At 34.8% G+C, this 19,224-nt stretch overlaps 1 protein-coding gene across 1 annotated transcript in view; it reads right to left on the bottom strand.

The window, feature by feature from the left end:
* LOC308337760 (ubiquitin carboxyl-terminal hydrolase 9X-like) overlaps positions 1-19,224 on the bottom strand; it is a 155,407-nt gene that overhangs the window by 85,299 nt on the left and 50,884 nt on the right. Inside the window, exons 7-13 of the mRNA XM_080795942.1 lie at positions 18,065-18,180; positions 17,627-17,878; positions 17,413-17,551; positions 14,290-14,442; positions 13,005-13,109; positions 4,315-4,521; positions 27-163 (exon numbers count right to left, since the gene is read on the bottom strand). Coding sequence (XP_080652068.1) covers positions 27-163; positions 4,315-4,521; positions 13,005-13,109; positions 14,290-14,442; positions 17,413-17,551; positions 17,627-17,878; positions 18,065-18,180 — 1,109 coding nt within the window. The remainder of the gene's footprint in view (positions 1-26; positions 164-4,314; positions 4,522-13,004; positions 13,110-14,289; positions 14,443-17,412; positions 17,552-17,626; positions 17,879-18,064; positions 18,181-19,224) is intronic.

Here is a 19,224-nt window from a genome sequence, read left to right as displayed (position 1 = left end):
AAAATTTTCTATATTAAAAGCCTTACCTCAAGTTCTGAGGTGCTTCACCAAACAAACTACAAATTTCTCTTATTTGTTTTAGTGCAGGAATTACCCACTTGTCATTTGTACGAAGTTCTTCTATAAAGCGATCTATCCACTGGATCTTCTGTGTATCTCGATCCTTAAATACACATACAAAAAGTTAATGGTTACATGGACCAGTATTCAATATAATTCTGTCTTCAAATTATTTTGAGAATAACAAAGTAGAAAAGCTTTTAAGATAAGGATCATAAAAATTCGGAGTAAGTATGTTCTTATTTTGAAATGATCACCAAAGCTCCAAAAGGTAAATGGAGTAAATATACTACTATAAAAATGGAGTAATCCAGATTTAGGTATATATGCACCAAGATATGAATCCCAAGTTTAGGCATATTAGTAAGTCTGATTTTAAAATATATGCTCATTGTGAAGATTTCATTTCTATTCAATAGTGTTTTATAAGGTTTTCGCATTACAAAACTTGGTAAAAACATATAATCCAAATGGTTACCATATGAGTATGATGTTAGCATATTTTTTTAAATAGGAGCAGGAAACCTAAAAATTTACCTTTAATCCAGAAAATAACAGTATGAGAATACATGTGAAAAATTATGCAATAAACACAGTTTACATAAACTTTATAATATTTAAAAATATACACATCTTTTATAATAATAAAACTTAAAAAAACCCAACATATAAGAATGTTAGAGAAAACAGATACAGGCACTCACCCTAAAGGCAAATTAAGAACGTTCAAGAATGTTGTAGGAATATATTATTTCTAATATGCTAAAATGTGTATTTGCTTCTTTCTTATTATCAAGATCACTAGTAATCAGAAATTCACATGAGTACTAAGATTTTTAATTGGAATGATTCTATTTCGTACATGTGTATGGAAGAAAAGCCAATTTTGTGTATTTCTTTATTGTCTCACTTAAAGTACATTTTGCAAGCACATGTACATCTCTTTTAGAAACAAAACAGTTCTTATATTAAGTATTTCCACTAAATACCATGGACAGCCATCCACCAACAGACATTTTAATGACTACACAATACGCTGAAGAGTGTATTCATGTATTTATGTGATTTTCAGTTTTCATTCATTTCATTTCAGCAAAGAACAATGGTCTATTCCAGGGGATCCCTGGGTGACTTAGCTGGTTAAGATAATTTCTTTTGGTTCATGTCATGATCTCGTGGTGGAGAAATTGAGCTGTGTGTCAGTTCAGCACTTAGGGCTAAGTCTGTTTGAGACTCTCTCCTTCTTCCCCCTCCCAGCTCGTGCATACACCCATGTTCATGCTCTCTCCCTCTAAAATAAATAAATAAAATCTAAAAAAAAAAAAGAGAGAGAGAGAGAGAGAGAGAAAAGAAAAGAATAATGGTCTAGTCTGTAAATGTTATGCTTTTTTTGTATCGTTCCCCTGGAAAAAATTAATTTTTACCCCAGGAAATGTGAAATTACAGGGCTGTATTCTATGAACATTTTTATGGATTTAAAAATATTTATCCATGAATATTAAATGCATCATGACTCGTTAAAAAAGTGCTTTGGATTGACAGGGCAAGAGAATAACATATTCATTTCTAACTACATCATGAACCACAAGAGACTCTGGACTCTGGACTCTGGACAACGAACAGGGTTTCAGAAGGGAGGGGGTGGGAAGATAGGTTAGGCAGGTGATGGGTATTGAGGAGGGTTTACTGCATGGAGCACTGGGTGTTATATGCGAACAATGAATTATGGAACACTACATCAAAAGCCAACAAAACAAAATAAAACAAAACAAAGCCCTAATGATGGGGGCGCCTGGATGGCTCTGTCATTAAGCGTCTGCCTTCGGCTCAGGTCATGATCCCAGGGTCCTGGGATAGAGCCCCTGTATTGGGCTCCCTGCTATGTGGGAAGCCTGCTTCTCCCTCTCCCACTCCCCCTGCTTGTATTTGCTCTCTTGCTGTCTCTGTCAAATAAGTAAATAAAATCTTTAAAAAAACAAAACCAACCAATCAACCAAATCATATTCTGTATGGTGACTAATATAACATAATAATAATAATAATAATGATAATAATAATTATAAAATAAATAAAAAAATACACCAAATGAGAGCTGAAGTTGAAAAAATGAAAACTCTTTTTATTTTTATTAAATCCCATAAAATCCAGGTATCTACTAATGTGGTAACTTAGGACATTGTGCCAGGCAATGATACAAACAACTAAATAAAGGAAGAAGTAACACTTGAGCTTTTACAGTAAGTGTTTTGCTTTGAGCCTCTGTAACACTACTCTATTTAATAAAATATAATTTAAACTCAAGGTCTTCATAACCATTTGATATGCCAGATAAACATTTATTGCAGTCAAGTACAATGAGTCAATCAAATACTGTCATCCAATAAAATAACTGGAGTCTTTTTTTCCTTTGATAAATCTGAAACTCCTACTGCATAACTGCAAATCTAATATATCACTTCCACTGTAATTTTTAAGACTTTATTTATTTAGAGAGAGGGTGCGTGGGGGAGGGGCAGAGGGAGAGACAAAGGAAGAGAATCTGAAGCAGACTGCTGCTGAGCACAGAGCCTAACACAGTGCTTCATCTCAAGATCCTGAGATCATGACCTGAGCTGAAACCTAGAGTAGGAAACTCAACCGACTAAACCATCCAGGCAGGCGCCCCTATCACCATGATTTTCAAAATCTCCATGTTTTTAATCTAATTGTGACAGTGGTTAGGATAAATTTTAATTTATCTCTTCCTCAGAATTTAAAAAAAAATCAGTTTTACATTGACAGTTGCAATTAACTAACCCAGAGACTATGAAAGACAACTTCATTTTTAAGTATCCAAAATAATGTTCTTTGAATTCACCCAGTTCTCTAAATGTGTGTGTGTGTGTGTGTGCGTATATACACACACACACACATATATATAAATATATATATGTAATTTTTTTTTAAAGATTTGATTAATTTGAGAGGCAGAGAGCACACAAGCTGGGGGAAGAGCAGAGGCAGAGAGTGAGGGAGATGCAGGATCCCTACAGAGCATGAGGGTCTTGATCCCAGGATCCTAGGATCCTGACCCGAGCTGAAGGCAGACGCTTAAATGTCTGAATAACCCAGGTGCCCCAACAGTACTTTTTTTGATTAAGGCAATCAGTGCAACAAATAACTTAAGACTGCAAACACTTGGCTTCCAATATGTGTTAATATCATCTTGACCTTGCTAGACCTGATTAAATTCAAGTCCAACTAAAAGCGAAGCCCTCAGAGAACTAAGAACAACCTTGTCCAATCTTTTTATTTTTTTAAATTTCTTTAACCAATTAGAAATATGGCAAAGCACTTATAAAAAACCAGAAACAGGTCTGAAAATGTAAGTAACTAAATAAAAATACATACTTGAAAGCAGTAAACATAAGTAGCAGAAGTTAAATACAGGAAAAATGGGCACCTGGGTGGCTCAGTGGGTTAGGCCTCTGCCTTTGGCTCAGGTCATGATCTCAGGTCCTGGGATTGAGTCCTGCATGGGGCTCTCTGCTCAGTGGGAAGCCTGTTTCTCCCTCTCTCTCCGCCTGCCTCTCTGCCTACTTGTGATCTCTGTATCAAATAAATAAATAAATAAATCTTTAAAAAAAAAAAGAGGTGCGCCTGGGTGGCTCTGTGAGTTAAATAAAGCCTTTGCCTTCGGCTTAGGTCATGATCTCAGGGTCCTGGGATCGAGCCCCACACATTAGGCTCTCTGCTCGGCGGGGAGCCTGCTTCCCTTCCTCTCTCTCTCCGCCTGCTTCTCTGCCTACTAGCCTGCTTCCCTTCCTCTCTCTCTCCGCCTACTTCTCTGCCTATCTTCGTCAAATAAATAAATAAAATCTTAAAAAAAAAAAAAGGAAAAAATACAGGGAAAATACTTGTATTGTGACTTATGTAAAGAAAGCTTTATTCAGGAAATTCTCTTAGCTTTATTAACTTCTGAGGAAGATTTTCCCTACAAAGTCACTACCAGCTTTAATACGTCATGATTCTACTTTACCTTCGTATACTGAACTATAATACTATTAATATAAAAACTTGTTTTACCTACACAAATCTTTCTTTTGTAGAGAGGTAAAAGTGCTTAGTAAATGGTATTAAAAAATGCAGAAAAAGCAAAGGTAAGCCAAATTTTCAAGATTAGTTTAAAAACAAAAATAACAGAATTATAACTAAATCATTCCCATGGTGAAGGGAAAAAGGTAAGAAAATATGAGTAAAGAAGCACTCCTATACCTGGGAACAACTGTAATCTAGTATTTTTATGTGGGCACTGAGAGCTAAGTCCATGATGTCTACAGGCACATCATCACTATGGGCCAGATTCCAAAGCAGGTTCAAAACTTTGTGTGCCATCACACCATCTTTATCATCTTCTGCAAGACGACGAATCAGCTCCAGCAGCTTTTCGCGTTGCTTTTTACTGGCATTAGTCCAACTTGCCTAAAAGAAAAAGTGTAAATTATGTAAACCTCACAGATGTTATGATTTATATATCCATTTATATTAAGTCATTACTGTTTTAATTACATGGCTTTCGATAAGCTGTACTTGAATTCAGCACAGCCATATACTCAAACCATTAGTATAGCTTAACTGAGCACTTTAACCATGTCTCATTTGAAAAATCTAACAGTATTCAAAGGACAGAATAAATTCAAGAAAAAACACTCCATTTATTATTAAGGACTTTATCATTAAGGACTTTAAAATTTCATATTAGAAATTAAAACATCATATACAAAACACATTAAGAAGCCCTAAAATTTAAAAACAAACAAACAAAAAACCAAACAACTCAATTAAAAAACAGGCAAAGGATATTTTTCTAAAAAGATACATAAAGCGTCCATTGCCACATGACAATGTGCTCAAAGTCACTGTTTATTAGGGAAATATCAAATTACAATGGAAAAGTACCTCACACCCATTATCAGTATGGCTATCAAAGAAACACAAAAAATCAAGTGTTATTGAAGATGTGAAGAAATTACAGTTGTGTGCATTGTTAGTGGAAAAGTAAAATGGTATAGTCACTGTGCAAAATAGTACAAATTCCTCAAAAAATTTAATTTTCACATCATCTGAAATAATCACATCATCTAGCAATTCCAGCTGTAGGTATATACATAACCAAAAGAACTGAAAGCAGTCTCAAACAGATATCTGTACACTTATGTTCATAGCAGCATTTTTACTCAGAACAGTTAAAATGTGAAAGCAATCCAACTGTCAATCAATGAAAAAATGGATAAACAAATGTGGCATATGTATACAGTGGAATATTACTCATTTAGAGAAAGAAAATTCTGAAGCATGTTACAATATGAATGAGACTCAAGTACAGTATGGTTAGTGAAATATGTCAGTCACTAAAAGATAGCAAATACTGTATGATTTCACTTATATATGATGTATCAGAGCAGTCAAAATCATATAGACAGAAAGCAGAATGATGGATGCCAGGGGCTTCACAAAGGGGAATAAGTTCTTACTGTCTAATGGGTATAGAGTATCAGTTTTATAAGAAAAACAAGCAGCTCCAGAAACAGACTGAATGCTGGTTATAGTTGCACATTACTATCATATTTAATACCAATGAACCATACACTTAAGAATAGTTAAGATGATAAATTTTATGCTGTATATATTCGCACAATTAAAAAAAGGGAAAAATTTTGCTTATATTTTTTAGAAGATTTTATAGATGTCAACGATGAGAGGACATGTGTTTGAATTACTAAAGATACTCAAAAGGCCATACAAAGACATATTTCAATACAACACAGAAAAATAAAAATAGAAACCTAAAAAATGTAGAACATAAAAAAAATATATAGAACATTCCTCAGGGCAGAGAGAAGAGAACAAGACAATACAATAAATAAAATAGCAAGCTTACACCCAAATGTATCAAAAGTCACATTAAATATAAATGGTTCATTTTTACTTATTTATTTTCTTCAAGATGGAAGGTAATTCTTTTTTTTTTAAGACCTCTATTTATTTGACAGAGATAGAGACATAGTGAGAGAAGGAACAGAAGCAGAGGCAGAGAGAGAGGGAGAAGCAGGCCCCCTGCCAAGCAGGGAGCCTGATGTGCGCTTAGTCTCAGGACCCGGGGATCATGACCTGAGCCACAGGCAGATGCTCAATGACCAAGCAACCCAGGTGCCCCAATATAAATGGTTTAGACATTCTAGTTATAAGGCTGAGCTTAAAAGAAGCTACTAATATTATAAGATATAAAGTAGGCAGGGTAGAAATAAAAAAATGCAAAAAGATACATAAACATTAAAGGAAAGCAGAAGTGGCTACAGCAATACCACATAAAATAGATTTCAGAGAAGAGTATGTAACGTATATTGAGTAAAGGTCAGTCTACCCAAAAAAAAGAGCAATCCCAAATGTATATGCATCAAGTATGTGTATGCCACAAAATATGTGAAGCAAAACCTGACAGATTTCCCAGGTGGAATAGGGAAATCCATAATAATGAGACATCAACATCCATCTTTAAACAACTGACAGAACTAGACAGAAAACCAGCAAAAAATTGAACTCAACAAAAAACATCAAAGAACAGGATTTAATTGCCAATTAGAGAACCACTCTACGTAATCTGCAGAATACACCTTCTTTTCAAAATAAACACAAACCCCATCCCCCAGACAACATATACAAAAATGGAATATTATTCAGCCATAAAAAGAGTGAAAATTTTGCCATTTATAAAAGCATGGATGGAGCTAGAGTATATATGCTAAGCAAAGTAAGTCTGAGAAAGGTATCACATGACTGCACTCATATGTTGAGTTTAAGAAATAAAGTGAATGATTACAGGGGGGAAATAGGCAAAAAAATTTATTAGGAAAAAAATTAAAACAGAGATCTCACTATAGACATTAAAGGATAATAGAGAACAAAAACAACTTTACATACATAACTTTGTAAAATTACATGAAACGACTAAAAAACACAAATTACTATAATTCAGTCAAAACAGACTACTTGAATAGAATACAAATGAGCACATGAAAGATGTTCAAAATCACTGCCATTAACCAAATATAAACTGAAACCACAAGGAAACTTTAATGTACATCTATCAGAATAAAAAAAAAATTAATAAATACCCCAAACTCTGAGAAGAATGTTAAAAAAATGGATTACTCATAACTGTGGATGGAAATACAAAATAATATAGTCATTCTGGAAAACAGTTTGGTATTTTCTTAAGGATTTTTTTTTTTTTTTTTTAATTTGACAGAGATCACAAGTAGGCCGAGAAGTAGGCAGAGAGAGAGGAAGGGAAGCAGGCTTCCCGATGAGCAGAGAGCCTAATGCGGGGCTCGATCCCAGGACCCTGGGATCATGACCCGAGCAGAAGGCAGAGGCTTTAAACCCACTGAGCCACCCAGGTGCCCCTGGCATCTTCTTAAAAGCCAGAAGTATCCGCAACAAAATACAAAGAAATCCAGGAAGAATTATATATAAAAGAATTATACATTGCAAGAAGTGGGATTTATTTTAGACATGGAAGACTACTTGAACATAGAAATATCAGCCAATGCAACATAGAATTAAAAAGCCCATATCTCACTAGATGTAGAGAAGGCAAACTGACAAAATCCAACAAACTTTTAAAACTAAAACATTCAAAAAATGAGGAATAGAAGGGAATTTCTTAAATCCAATAAAGGGCAAAAACAAAGACCTGACAATGTATGTCATACTTAATAACAAAACACTTTAAGTTTTGCACTCAACATTGAGAATACCCACTTTCACCATATCCTTCAACATTTTGTTATATGTTTTAATTAGGGCTATTAATAAACAAGGGTGTCAAAAAAATGGATAATGAGATTGGGAAGAAGTAAAACTATCTCTAGTTATAAATCATATGATCTTGTGCGTAGAAATGTAGAAAATCTAAGATCTCCATTAAAAAACACCCCCCCCCCCAAGTAAAAGGTATCATAGGTTTTCAGGACACAAAATAAATTTTAAAAGCTAAACTGTATTTCTATACATCTTAGATACGTTTTTCTGTATATTAGATTAAAACAATCCCAAAATGAAGAAAACCCTTCTACTCACAATAACATAAAAAACAGCATACTGCTTTAATATAAATTTAACAAAAATGCAATGAATACCAAGGGGTGGGGGAACTGCTGAGGGGCACCTGGGTGGCTCAGTCAGTTAAGGACCTGCCTTCAGCTCAGACCCAGGGTCCAAGGATCCAGCACCGGGCTCCCTGCTCCAGGGGGAATTTGCTTCTCCCTCTTCCTTTGCTTGCTGCTCTCCTGCTTGTGTGCTCTCTCTAATAAATACATAAAATCTTAAAAAAACAAAATAAAACAGTGCTGAAATTAAATAGTATCTAAATAAATGGAAAGAGAGCTCCAAAAAAAACCGAAAGATATTCCAGATTCATGGACTGGAACACTAATATTGATAGCACAGCAATATCTTTATAAAATGGCTTTGTAAAGAAGTAAACTAAAGATGTAAACTACAACAGACTAAACTAAATATAAATATGCAAAATTGAAATGAATATGAAATACAGCAAATGCAATCTCAGATAAACTATGTTTACAAAAAAAGTCTGCACATCAATTTCCAAAGCAGCTTTATTTGTAAAAGTTCTAAAAGAAAATGAGAAAAACCTCATTATGTCCGTTTATGGCAGGTAGTTAAATAACCATTAAGTGGTTAAAAGTTAAATCACAAGTACTGCTCAGGAATAAAAGAATATATACATATAATACAGATACATAAACAAACTGTATGAGCTTGCAGAAAATCATGCTGAGTGAAAAAAATTCCCAAGTGATCCTGACGTTCTCTAAATATTCATCCTTAGTTATGTCTGCTTATCATATTGCTATATGTCTATATATTCTAAGATTACATTTATTTAACAACCTCAAAATGACAAACTGCAGAAACAGACACCAAGCTAGCAGTTGCCAAGGGTTACAGAGAAAGTAGGGGTAAGACAGAACTGGTGTGGCCATAAGAGGACTAATGAAGAATCCACATGGTGATGGAAATAGAACTTAAAGTATGAATATTAATATCTTGATTAATACTTGTACTTCTGCGGGACGGCTGGGTGGCTGAGTTGGTTAAGCGGCTGCCTTCGGCTCAGGTCATGATCCCAGCATCCTGGGATTGAGTCCCACATCGGGCTCCTTGCTCGGCAGGGAGCCTGCTTCTCCCTCTGCCTCGGCCTACCACTCTGTCTGCCTGTGCTCTCTCTCTCTCTCTCTCTAACAAATAAATAAATTAAAAAAAAAAAATTAAAAAAAAATACTTGTACTTCTGCAAGATGTTTTCAGAAGAAAACTCTAAAGAACATACGCAATTCTCTGTATTATTAATTAAAGTTCATGTGAACCTTCAAAATAAAAACTTAATTTATAAAATAAAAATAAAATACTGTTCCTTAAGGCCAGTTAATACAAAATGGGGGTAGTATCATGTATTCTTTCCTTTGTCTTCAGTAGTTACTAGAACATAAGGAACATAAGGAACTGCTAGTTGCCTAAATATCCAGTAACTTGAGAAAAAAACAAATAGCTTGTAATGGAGACATTATAAAATTTTAAATGATAAATACAGAAAAATGAAATAAAAATGAGACTTCTGGGAAGGCAACTTAAGTGCTCACTTCTAAAGTGTTTTAGCTCCTGCAAAATTCCTTCTGAAATGACGAAAGGAATACAAAAACTATCAATGATTTTGGGAAATGATTATAACCATGGATGTTATAGGAACAAAACAGATAAAGGCGACAACCAGAGAATCAAAGAGGATTAAAACACAACAACGAATCATACAGTTAGGGTCATACTTCATTCCTCATTTCAAGTCCTAATAAAACCATGAGAAATTAATTTTTAGTCAATATGGGCAAGGGCTGTTCAGATGTACAAAACGCTCAGAAATGAACTTAAAAAAGGAACACAGAGCACCACTGTAGCTACAGCTGGTTAAGTATCTGACTCTTCATGTCACCTCAGGTCATGATCCAGCGAGGTGGGACTGAACCTGATGATGAGTGTGGTACTTGCTTAAGATTCTCTCACTCCTCCTACATCTCTCCCCCTCACATTCTTTTTTTCCTCTCTCTCAAATTAAAAAAAAAAAAGGAATAGGAAAAATAAACAGGTAAAAGATATGAATAACCTCTCACTAGAAAGGAGACAAATAGTTCAAAACAGGTAAAAAGAGGGGCGCCTGGGTGGCTCAGTGGGTTGAAGCCTCTGCCTTCAGCTCGGGTCATGATCCCAGGGTCCTGGGATTGAGTCCCGCATCGGGCTCTCTGCTCAGCGGGGAGCCTGCTTCCCGCACCCCCTCTGCCTGCCTCTCTGCCTACTTGTGATCTCTGTCAAATAAGTAAATAAAATATTAAAAAAAAAAAAACCCCAAAACAAACAGGTAAAAAAAAGTTGTTCAATTAATCACTAAGAATATGAAAACCAGTAACACAATAAGAAAGAATTCCAAACCATGAGGAATTGTGATAAATTAGCAATTTTTAAAAAAAAGATTTTATTTATTAACTTTACCCACTGAGACACTCAGGCGCCCGATAAATTAACAATTCTGACAAAAAATGTAGTCTGGTAGATGAACACTTATAAAGGACTCAAATATTTATAGATATTTGATATTTATCATCTGAGCAATACGATAAGCAAACATAACTAAGGACGAATATTTAGAGAAAGTCAGGATCACTTAGTTACAACCTACAAAGAACTGTTAAGTGACCTACACTTCACGCTTTAAGTGCTTTTAGTGAGGCTTTTTTTTTTTCTTAAGACCTTTCAAGTCAAAGCAAATTATATCATAAAACATCTCAAAATATAATGCTTTTAACTGAATAACAGACATTCAGTAAACAATAAGGCAAAAGGGCTATGCATCGATGATAGAATTTTTATTACAATTATAGTTAAAGAATCTTGCCAATATTAGAAATAGAGGAAAAACTGATACCACTCCATCTTTCTGTCACAATGGCTACTAAATATACGTCACCATTTCAAAAGTTATTCTCTTAAACTAACTTTTACAGGGGTGCCTGGGTGGCTCAGTGGGTTAAGCCTCTGCCTTTGGCTCAGGTCATGATCCAGGATCCTGGGATTGAGCCCCACATCGGGTTCTCTGCTTGGCGGGAAGCCTGCCTCTCCCTCTCCCTCTGCCTGCCTCTCTGCCTACTTGTGATCTCTGTCAAATAAATAAATAAATAAAATCTTGGGGCGTCTGGGTGGCTCAGCGGGTTAAATAAATAAAATCTTTAAAACAAAACAAAACAAAAAACTAACTTTTACATTAACCACAATAACTTCCCAATATTGATTTCCTTCCCTGCCTTTGATATATTCAATGTGTTAAAAAATACAAAAAATCTCATCACATTACTAAGATTCACCTATTTGTTGAATTCTCTAATATATTAGTTTTCACTACTGTGTTGCATTCCATTATTAGTTTACCACATACTACATATTCATCCTGTTACTATTCAGACAGTTGGTTCACCCAACATGGGGCTCAAATGTACTGAGATCAGTAGTTGCCTGCTCTACCAAATGACCTACCCAGGCACCCTGCTACAGATTTTTGAACATGTACCCTGATACACATATGATGAATTTTTTCAGGGTACACATTCAGAAATACAACAGGTGTATCACAGAACACGAAACATACATTTTGACAGATAATGTCAAATGTTTTTCTCATTTACTATACCAACTAAAGTTACCAAGAGCAATGCAAATTACTTTCAACAAGAAATCCTGTGATTCTAATGTTTATGGTTACTAAAATAATCATTAATGAACAATGGCATATGACTTTATCCTCCTAATCTACAAATTCTCTAACAAACTTTGCCAACTATAGGGACTGAATATAAAAAAGTACCCAAATAGATAATTAATGCAGATAGGATGTCGGAGACTCTGAGTGCTCTTTCTGAATCTCACTTTTTAAAAAATTATTATTTTTTTAAATTTTTTTATTTTAATAAACATATAATGTATTTTTATCCCCCGGGGTACAGGTCTGTGAATCGCCAGGTTTACACATTTCACAGCACTCATCATAGCCCATACCCTCCCCAATGTCCATTTCCCCACCACCCTCTCCCGTCCCCCTTCCCCCCCGCAACCCTCAGTCTGTTTCTTGAGATTGAGTCTTTTATGGTTTGTCTCCCTCCCAATCCCATCTTTTCATTTTTTCTTTTCCTACCTCCCCCCAAACCCTCCCCGCCTTGCATCTCCACTTCCTCATATCAAAGAGATCATATGATAGTTGTCTTTCTCCGATTGACTTATTTCGCTAAGCATGATACCCTCTAGTTCCATCCACGTCGTCGCAAATGGCAAGATTTCATTTCTTTTGATGGCTGCACAGTATTCCATTGTGGATATATACCACATCTTCTTTATCCATTCATCCGTTGATGGACATCTAGGCTCTTTCCACAGTTTGGCTATTGTGGACATTGCTGCTATAAACATCTGAATCTCACTTTTATGCTTTATGTATGTTATGCCAGAGAACCACTGCAGTTTAGAGTATTCTTTTAGCTCTATATAGCAAGTAACACACTCCTGCATTTCCAAATGCAACAGTATGCAAAAATAAAAGTCACCAGAAGAAATTAAACAAACTGAAATAACCTGAGTGAAAAATGCGATCATTCTGTGATGGAAAAGATAACTATAATAAAAACTAACATTAAATTCTGACTAGAATAAGCAACAATCAATTCTTCATGAAAGAGTCTTTGGTGAAATTTGATAGTAAGTATATATTAGGTAAACATAATTAATTAGTAATTAATTAATTCTGTTTAAGAAAAGATGGTACTACTTTGGTATTTGAATTACTACCTTAAAGCAATCAAAAAGGTGATCAAGTTGTTCCGGAGAAAAATCCCAAGCCAACTTTGCCAGCAGGTCATGTACATTCTTCACAATGGCTTCATGTTTCCCTGCCTGTTGAAAAACAGTATGAAATATACCAAAGTAAACAAAAAGAACCAAGCTGTACTTAATTTTAAATAAAGAAATGAACTAAGTAAGTAGAACTACTTTGTCTACTTCTATTAATAAATATTTCCACCTGTTTCATTTGAGGTTATAGGATACTTATTAATATTTTAAAATGCTTTACAGCTCCCACTTGTATCACTTTATACTCAATTTCTTCATATAAATGGTAATGTGCTTTCTGAATTCAAATGAAAATTTATTACAGGTATTTCTAAATAAAATGAAGAGAAAATAAGGCAAAATAGTGGATTATCTCAAAACTGAATACTTAAGTACTCAATGATGGGAAGACTAAATATATATTTAGCTTTTCTTTGAAAAATGGTGGGCTGGGGGGCTCTGGGTGACTTAGTCATTAGGTGTCTGCCTTTGGCTCTGGTCATGATCCCAGTGTGCTGGGATCTAGCCCTGCATCGGGCTCCCTGCAAGGTGGGAATCCTACTTCTCCTCTCCTATTCCCCCTCCTTGGTTCCCGCTCTTGCTGTGGCTCTCTCTGTCAAACAAATAAATAAAATCTTAAAAAAAAAAAAGGGTGGGCTGGGCAGGACTTTGTAATCCTCCCAACTTATTCATGGGGAAAAAAAAAAAAAAAAGTCTTCTTCTAACATTTGTTTCTTTATATAACTTGCAAAAAAAAATCAAATTTAATTATTCTTCTAAGTCTATATGTAATATATGTAACTATTGTATAATTTATGATTTATACCTGCAAAGAGAGTCAAGATCAGGGTAACTTGCTTTTTTCTTTAAAAATACTCAACACAATTCTATGTATATATCAAGAGTTAAACTTCAAAAAAAGTCAAATAGTACAAATTCGTATGCCAATACCTACTAGCTACTACAAAATATTAATTTTTAGTATCCTTCTTATAAAATAGCTATAATTAGGGGCGCCTGAGTGGCTCAGTGGGTTAAAGCCTCTGCCTTCGGCTCAGGTCATGATCCCAGGGTCCTGGGATCAAGCCCCACATCGGGCTCTCTGCTCAGTAGGGAACCTGCTTCCTCCTCTCTCTCTGCCTTCCTCTCCGCCTACTTGTGATCTCTGTCTGTCAAATAAATAAATAAAATCTTTAAAAACAAAACCAAAAAACTTTAAAATAGCTATAATTAAATTTCTTACCTGTGCTGCCCAGATGTTATCAAGATCCTGTAACGTAAGAGCCTTTTCTTTAATAACAAAACGAAGAATCTTCTCTAGCTTTTCCACATACTGAGGCTGATGAAGACTATCTCGCAAGACTATGGATAAGATACTGTTCTGTTGTATCCATTCCTAAATGTAATACAAAAATTTGTTTAAGTGGAAGCTAAGATTAGGGTGGGCAAAATTACAATTACAAGATAAATAAGCACAGGAATGTAAACGCACAACATGGTACTGATATTCAACACTACTGTATGATGTACAGACAGTGTATTCTTTTTAAAAAAGATTTTATTTATTTACTTGAGAGAGAGCGCGTGTTCAAGCATATGAGGGGTAGAAGAAAAGAAGCAAACTCCCTGCCCAGCAGGGAACCCGATCCAGATCCTGGGAATCTGGGATCAGGACTTGAGCTGAAGGCATATGCTTAATTGAATGAGCTACCCAGGAACCCCCAGACAGTGTATTCTAACATTTTTCACAACAAGGATAAAAATATTTTTCTTTAAAAACAAATCTATACAGGATGACAGATGTTAAATTTACTGTGGTAATTATCTGACAACAGTTCGAACTGTGTTGAGGCCATGTATGCACACTTATTTCCCCTTATGATTTACTCAATAACATTTTTCATGATTACTTTAGTGTAAGAATATATATTATATAATACATATAAAAATATTTGCTAACTGACTTTCGTCATAAATAAAGTTTTTAGTAGTTAAGCTTTTGGTGTATCAAGTTGTATTAGGATTTTCAATTATGCAGTGCATTGTAGCAGAGCCCAGGAGGCTCAGATAGCTAAGCGTTTGACTTCTGCTCAGGTCACAGTCTTCAGGTCCTGGGATGGAGCTCACTTCACACTCCTGGCTCAGCAGGGAGTCTGCTTCTCCCTCTCCCTATCCCCCTGCTTATGCTGTCTCAAATGAGTAAATAAAATGTAAAAAAAAAAAAAAAAAAAAAAAAAAAGTCAACTGTATATGTACATGTAAATTAAGTCATTATACTGTATGTTTAAATAGTTATATATGTCAATTACATCTCAAAAAGCTGAAAAAATACAAGTAAAAAATTAAAACATAGTCAGATTTCTGAATAACGTTACTGGATTAAACATGTAAAACATGTTTACATTTACAAATTTTAACACCCTAGTTTAATATGTCTATGTATACCTTTTTTTTTTTTAAAGATTTTATTTATTTGACAGACGGAGATACAAGTAGGCAGAGAAGCAGACAGAGAAAGAGGACGAAGCAGGGTTCCTGCTGAGCAGAGAGCCCGATGTGGGGCTTGATTCCAGGACCCTGGGATTATGACCTGAGCTGAAAGCAGAGGCTTTAACCCACTGAGCCACTGAGGCGCCCCTGTTTATGCATTCTTTTAATGCAAACTACTCAATAGTTCACAGAATCCAATTTTGCACATAAAGTGCTCCCAGATGTACTAAACTTAAAAATGATATCCCATAAAAAATTATATTCCATATAATGTGCTTATTATTGTAACCACAACATATATAAAGATAATTGTGCTTATTTTTTTTAATGAAAAAATATTACAATAAGGAATTGTAAAGAATTTAATTTTTCGGGTGCCTGGGTGGCTCAGCTATGCAGCATCTGCCTTTGGCTCAGGTCATGATCCCGGATTCATAGGTTTCAGTCCCACATTAGGCTCCCTGTTGAGCGGGAAGCCTGCTTCTTCCTCTCCCACACCCATAGCTTGTGGTCCCTCTCTCACTGTCTCTCTCTCGGTCAAATAAATAAAAAAATAAAATCTTAAAAAATTTTTTTTAGTTATTCACATACAGAAATGGTCCCATAAAAATGTACCTCAGCATATTCCTCATACTATCTGAGAATAATCAGTATTATATTTCCAGTCGGTCTTACACATTCTTTGGGGGAAAAAAATCAATAGAAATGCCACAGCAATGACATACTGCTTCAAAACTTTGCCAACCCTTTCATTTTCTGTACCTTTCAAGGACTGGTAATAGTTCACAGACAAGGGGACATTTTAAGTAGTTAAATGCTTGCTGTTTCATAAAGCAGGTAAATGCCATACTTGAAACCTGACTCCTAACAGCGAATCAGAACCTGGGGTCAAGGTTACATACCATTTCCCAATAACCAAGAAACCTCAAACATCTCTGACATTTTGATCATTATCACTGATTAAAAATAATTTTTTTAAAACTAGGCTGTATGCCATTGTGAGCCTTGAACTCACACCCTGAGATTGAGAGTCACATGCTCTACTGACTAAGCTAGCCAAGTCCCCAGTCATTTTCACTATTAAACATGGGACCTGTTTAAGGTGGAGATCATTCTTCACACATATATACCCAGTACTGGCATACAATATATATTCAAAATATATGACTAAGCAAATACCTTACAAGACTATGGGACAGTATTCATTTCAACACTTAAACATGTAAATATCTATTTAAACTCTTCCCTTTCAATGCCAAAATGATAAACATAAATGATTCAAAAATTAACTTTTACAGATGCCTGATGGCTCAGTTTGTTAAGCATCTGCCTTTAGGTCAGGTCATGATCCCAGGGTCCTGGGATCAAGTTCCACATCAGGCTCCCTGCTCAGGAGGGAGCCTGCTTCTCCTTGTCTACCACTCCCCTTGCTTGTGCTCTCTCTCTGACAAATAAATAAAACCTTAAAAAAAATTAAGTTTTAGAAAGCATGACAGAATGTTAAATCAGAGATTTTATTCTTTTAATTGTAAAGTCTCACTTTAGAACTTGAAACCAAACTGAGTTTCCATAATGCCAATTCATTCATTAACTTTCAGATCTACCCATTTGATCTACTGCATTTCAGCCAACCCAGCAAACTAGAATTGCATCATTAATACCTGTATTCAACAACGGTAAACTTACCAAAGTAATAGGATAGGTTAATAGGAAGTGATAGGTTAACTTATCAACAAATCATTTCTTATTACCATTATAAAAAGTTTTAGGATTTAATAGTCATGAATCCGTGTCTCAATTTCAGAATTACTTTCTGTCGTTTCTAATACTGACTGGTGCTAATCTCATTCTTAAAAGAAAAATCAAAGGGACTTACTGCCATTCGTTCAGCTGTCAGCCACTCTTCCTCCTCAGGATTACCATGCCGATGAGTATAATATGATACGCTAGATATCACTTTGTTAATTTCATTCAGTGCATTCATCTTTCCATTAAAAGAAGAAATCTGCAACAATCTACAAGAGAAATTTTGATTAAGCATCATTTTAAAAAGTCAAGCAAATAATTATTTAAAGACGGAAGTATCTTACCTGAGTATCATTTTCAATCTGAAAATTTCTAAATTTTTTACAGTTTCTTCTTGTCCTGGAATTCTGGAAGCCAAATTCTTCAGAGATTTAATAATCATTGAAAGGGCATCATTTTTTGTTTCATTCTTTGCTTCCTTTTTCAGTTCTTCATCAGTTAAATTTTCTAAGAACTGTGGAACTATTTCTATAACTGGAAGAAAGTATTTTTTCACCGTATGTTGACTGAGAAACTCATAGCATTGTCCAAACGGTCTGAAATAAGAAAAACACAAAATCTCTGCTAATATCTGTATTCTTCTAATATGTACTTTTAGTTTGAATACTTAGAAAATGTCATATTACCAATTTAAAATAAAAAAGACTAGAAAACTAACTTTTAATGATTTTCAACGCAATACAGTAAGTAGAATAAATACTGACTTTAAAAATATAACTTACTTAATAAGGGCTGCAATTATTTGAACACTCAGTGCTGATCCATTAACAAAACGATCATGCAAAATCTGGAACCCATTCAATGTGCCAAATTTATTGATCAGATCCACTAGCCAACCCTGCAACACAGTCAATGCCAAGAGTTAATTCTCTCCTATAATAAAAATTTTCTAAGTTATATCTGGAATATATGTTTGAATAAGTCATAAATAGGAAGCTCAATAAGATGACTACATTAAATTATCTTTAAAAAGAATAAATAATATTTGTGTTATAGAGTCATCCATATATTTATGGAGACTTAAAATTTTTCCTGTTATGATTTGTTCTCTGTATCCCTTCAATAAGAAGCAGCACAGGCTCCAATTACAGAGTAGCTCCTAGGAGCACACCTATTATTTATTCATGTCCCATATATTTAAATAAAAATTAAGCAAAGATTGTATAGCCAGCTAAAAACATTTTTATATATAAGAATGTAAAAAAAAAAGATATGTACATATAAAAATCAATTGTAATAATACAAATGCACAAGAAAGATCATTAAGGGACACCAGGGTGGCTCAATCAGTTAAGCAGTTGCCTTCAGATTGGGTCATGATCTCAGAGTCTTTGGATGGAGTTCCAAATCAGTCTCCCTGCTTAGTGGGGAGCCTGCTTCTCCTTCTACGACTCCTCCCTACTGCTTGTGTTCTCTCTCGCTCTCCTCAAGGAAATAAAAAAAACAAACAAACCAAAAAAACCCAAAAAACTCATTAAATCTAAAAAGCTGAGTTTTAGCAGAAAACAAACAAAACCCAAAAGAGGAAAGAGGCATTTCCTCCCCCAGAGGCAGAAATAAGTTCTACATTCAAAAACAGGCAAAAATATTATCCAGGGGCACCTGGAAAATGCAATGTTTGACACTTGATCTCAGCTCAGATCTTGATTTTGGGGTTGTGATTTTGAGCCCGTTGTTGGGCTCCATGCTGGGAGTAGAGCCTACTTAAAACAAAACAAAACAAAACAAAACAAAAAATTATTAAGACACATGGGAAATGCTAAATAATAGAAAACTGTTTTAAGAATACATCTGTGTACACTAATGCTAAATCTGATACAGGAACCTAAAATAAATTAAAAAATCTCCAGTAAATCAATTACTTAATTTCTGTATAAATTCA

The sequence above is a fragment of the Martes martes genome (assembly GCF_963455335.1).
Source record: "Martes martes genome assembly, chromosome: Y".
Taxonomy (NCBI): Eukaryota; Metazoa; Chordata; class Mammalia; order Carnivora; family Mustelidae; genus Martes; species Martes martes.
This window is presented reverse-complemented; position numbering and strand designations above follow the sequence as displayed.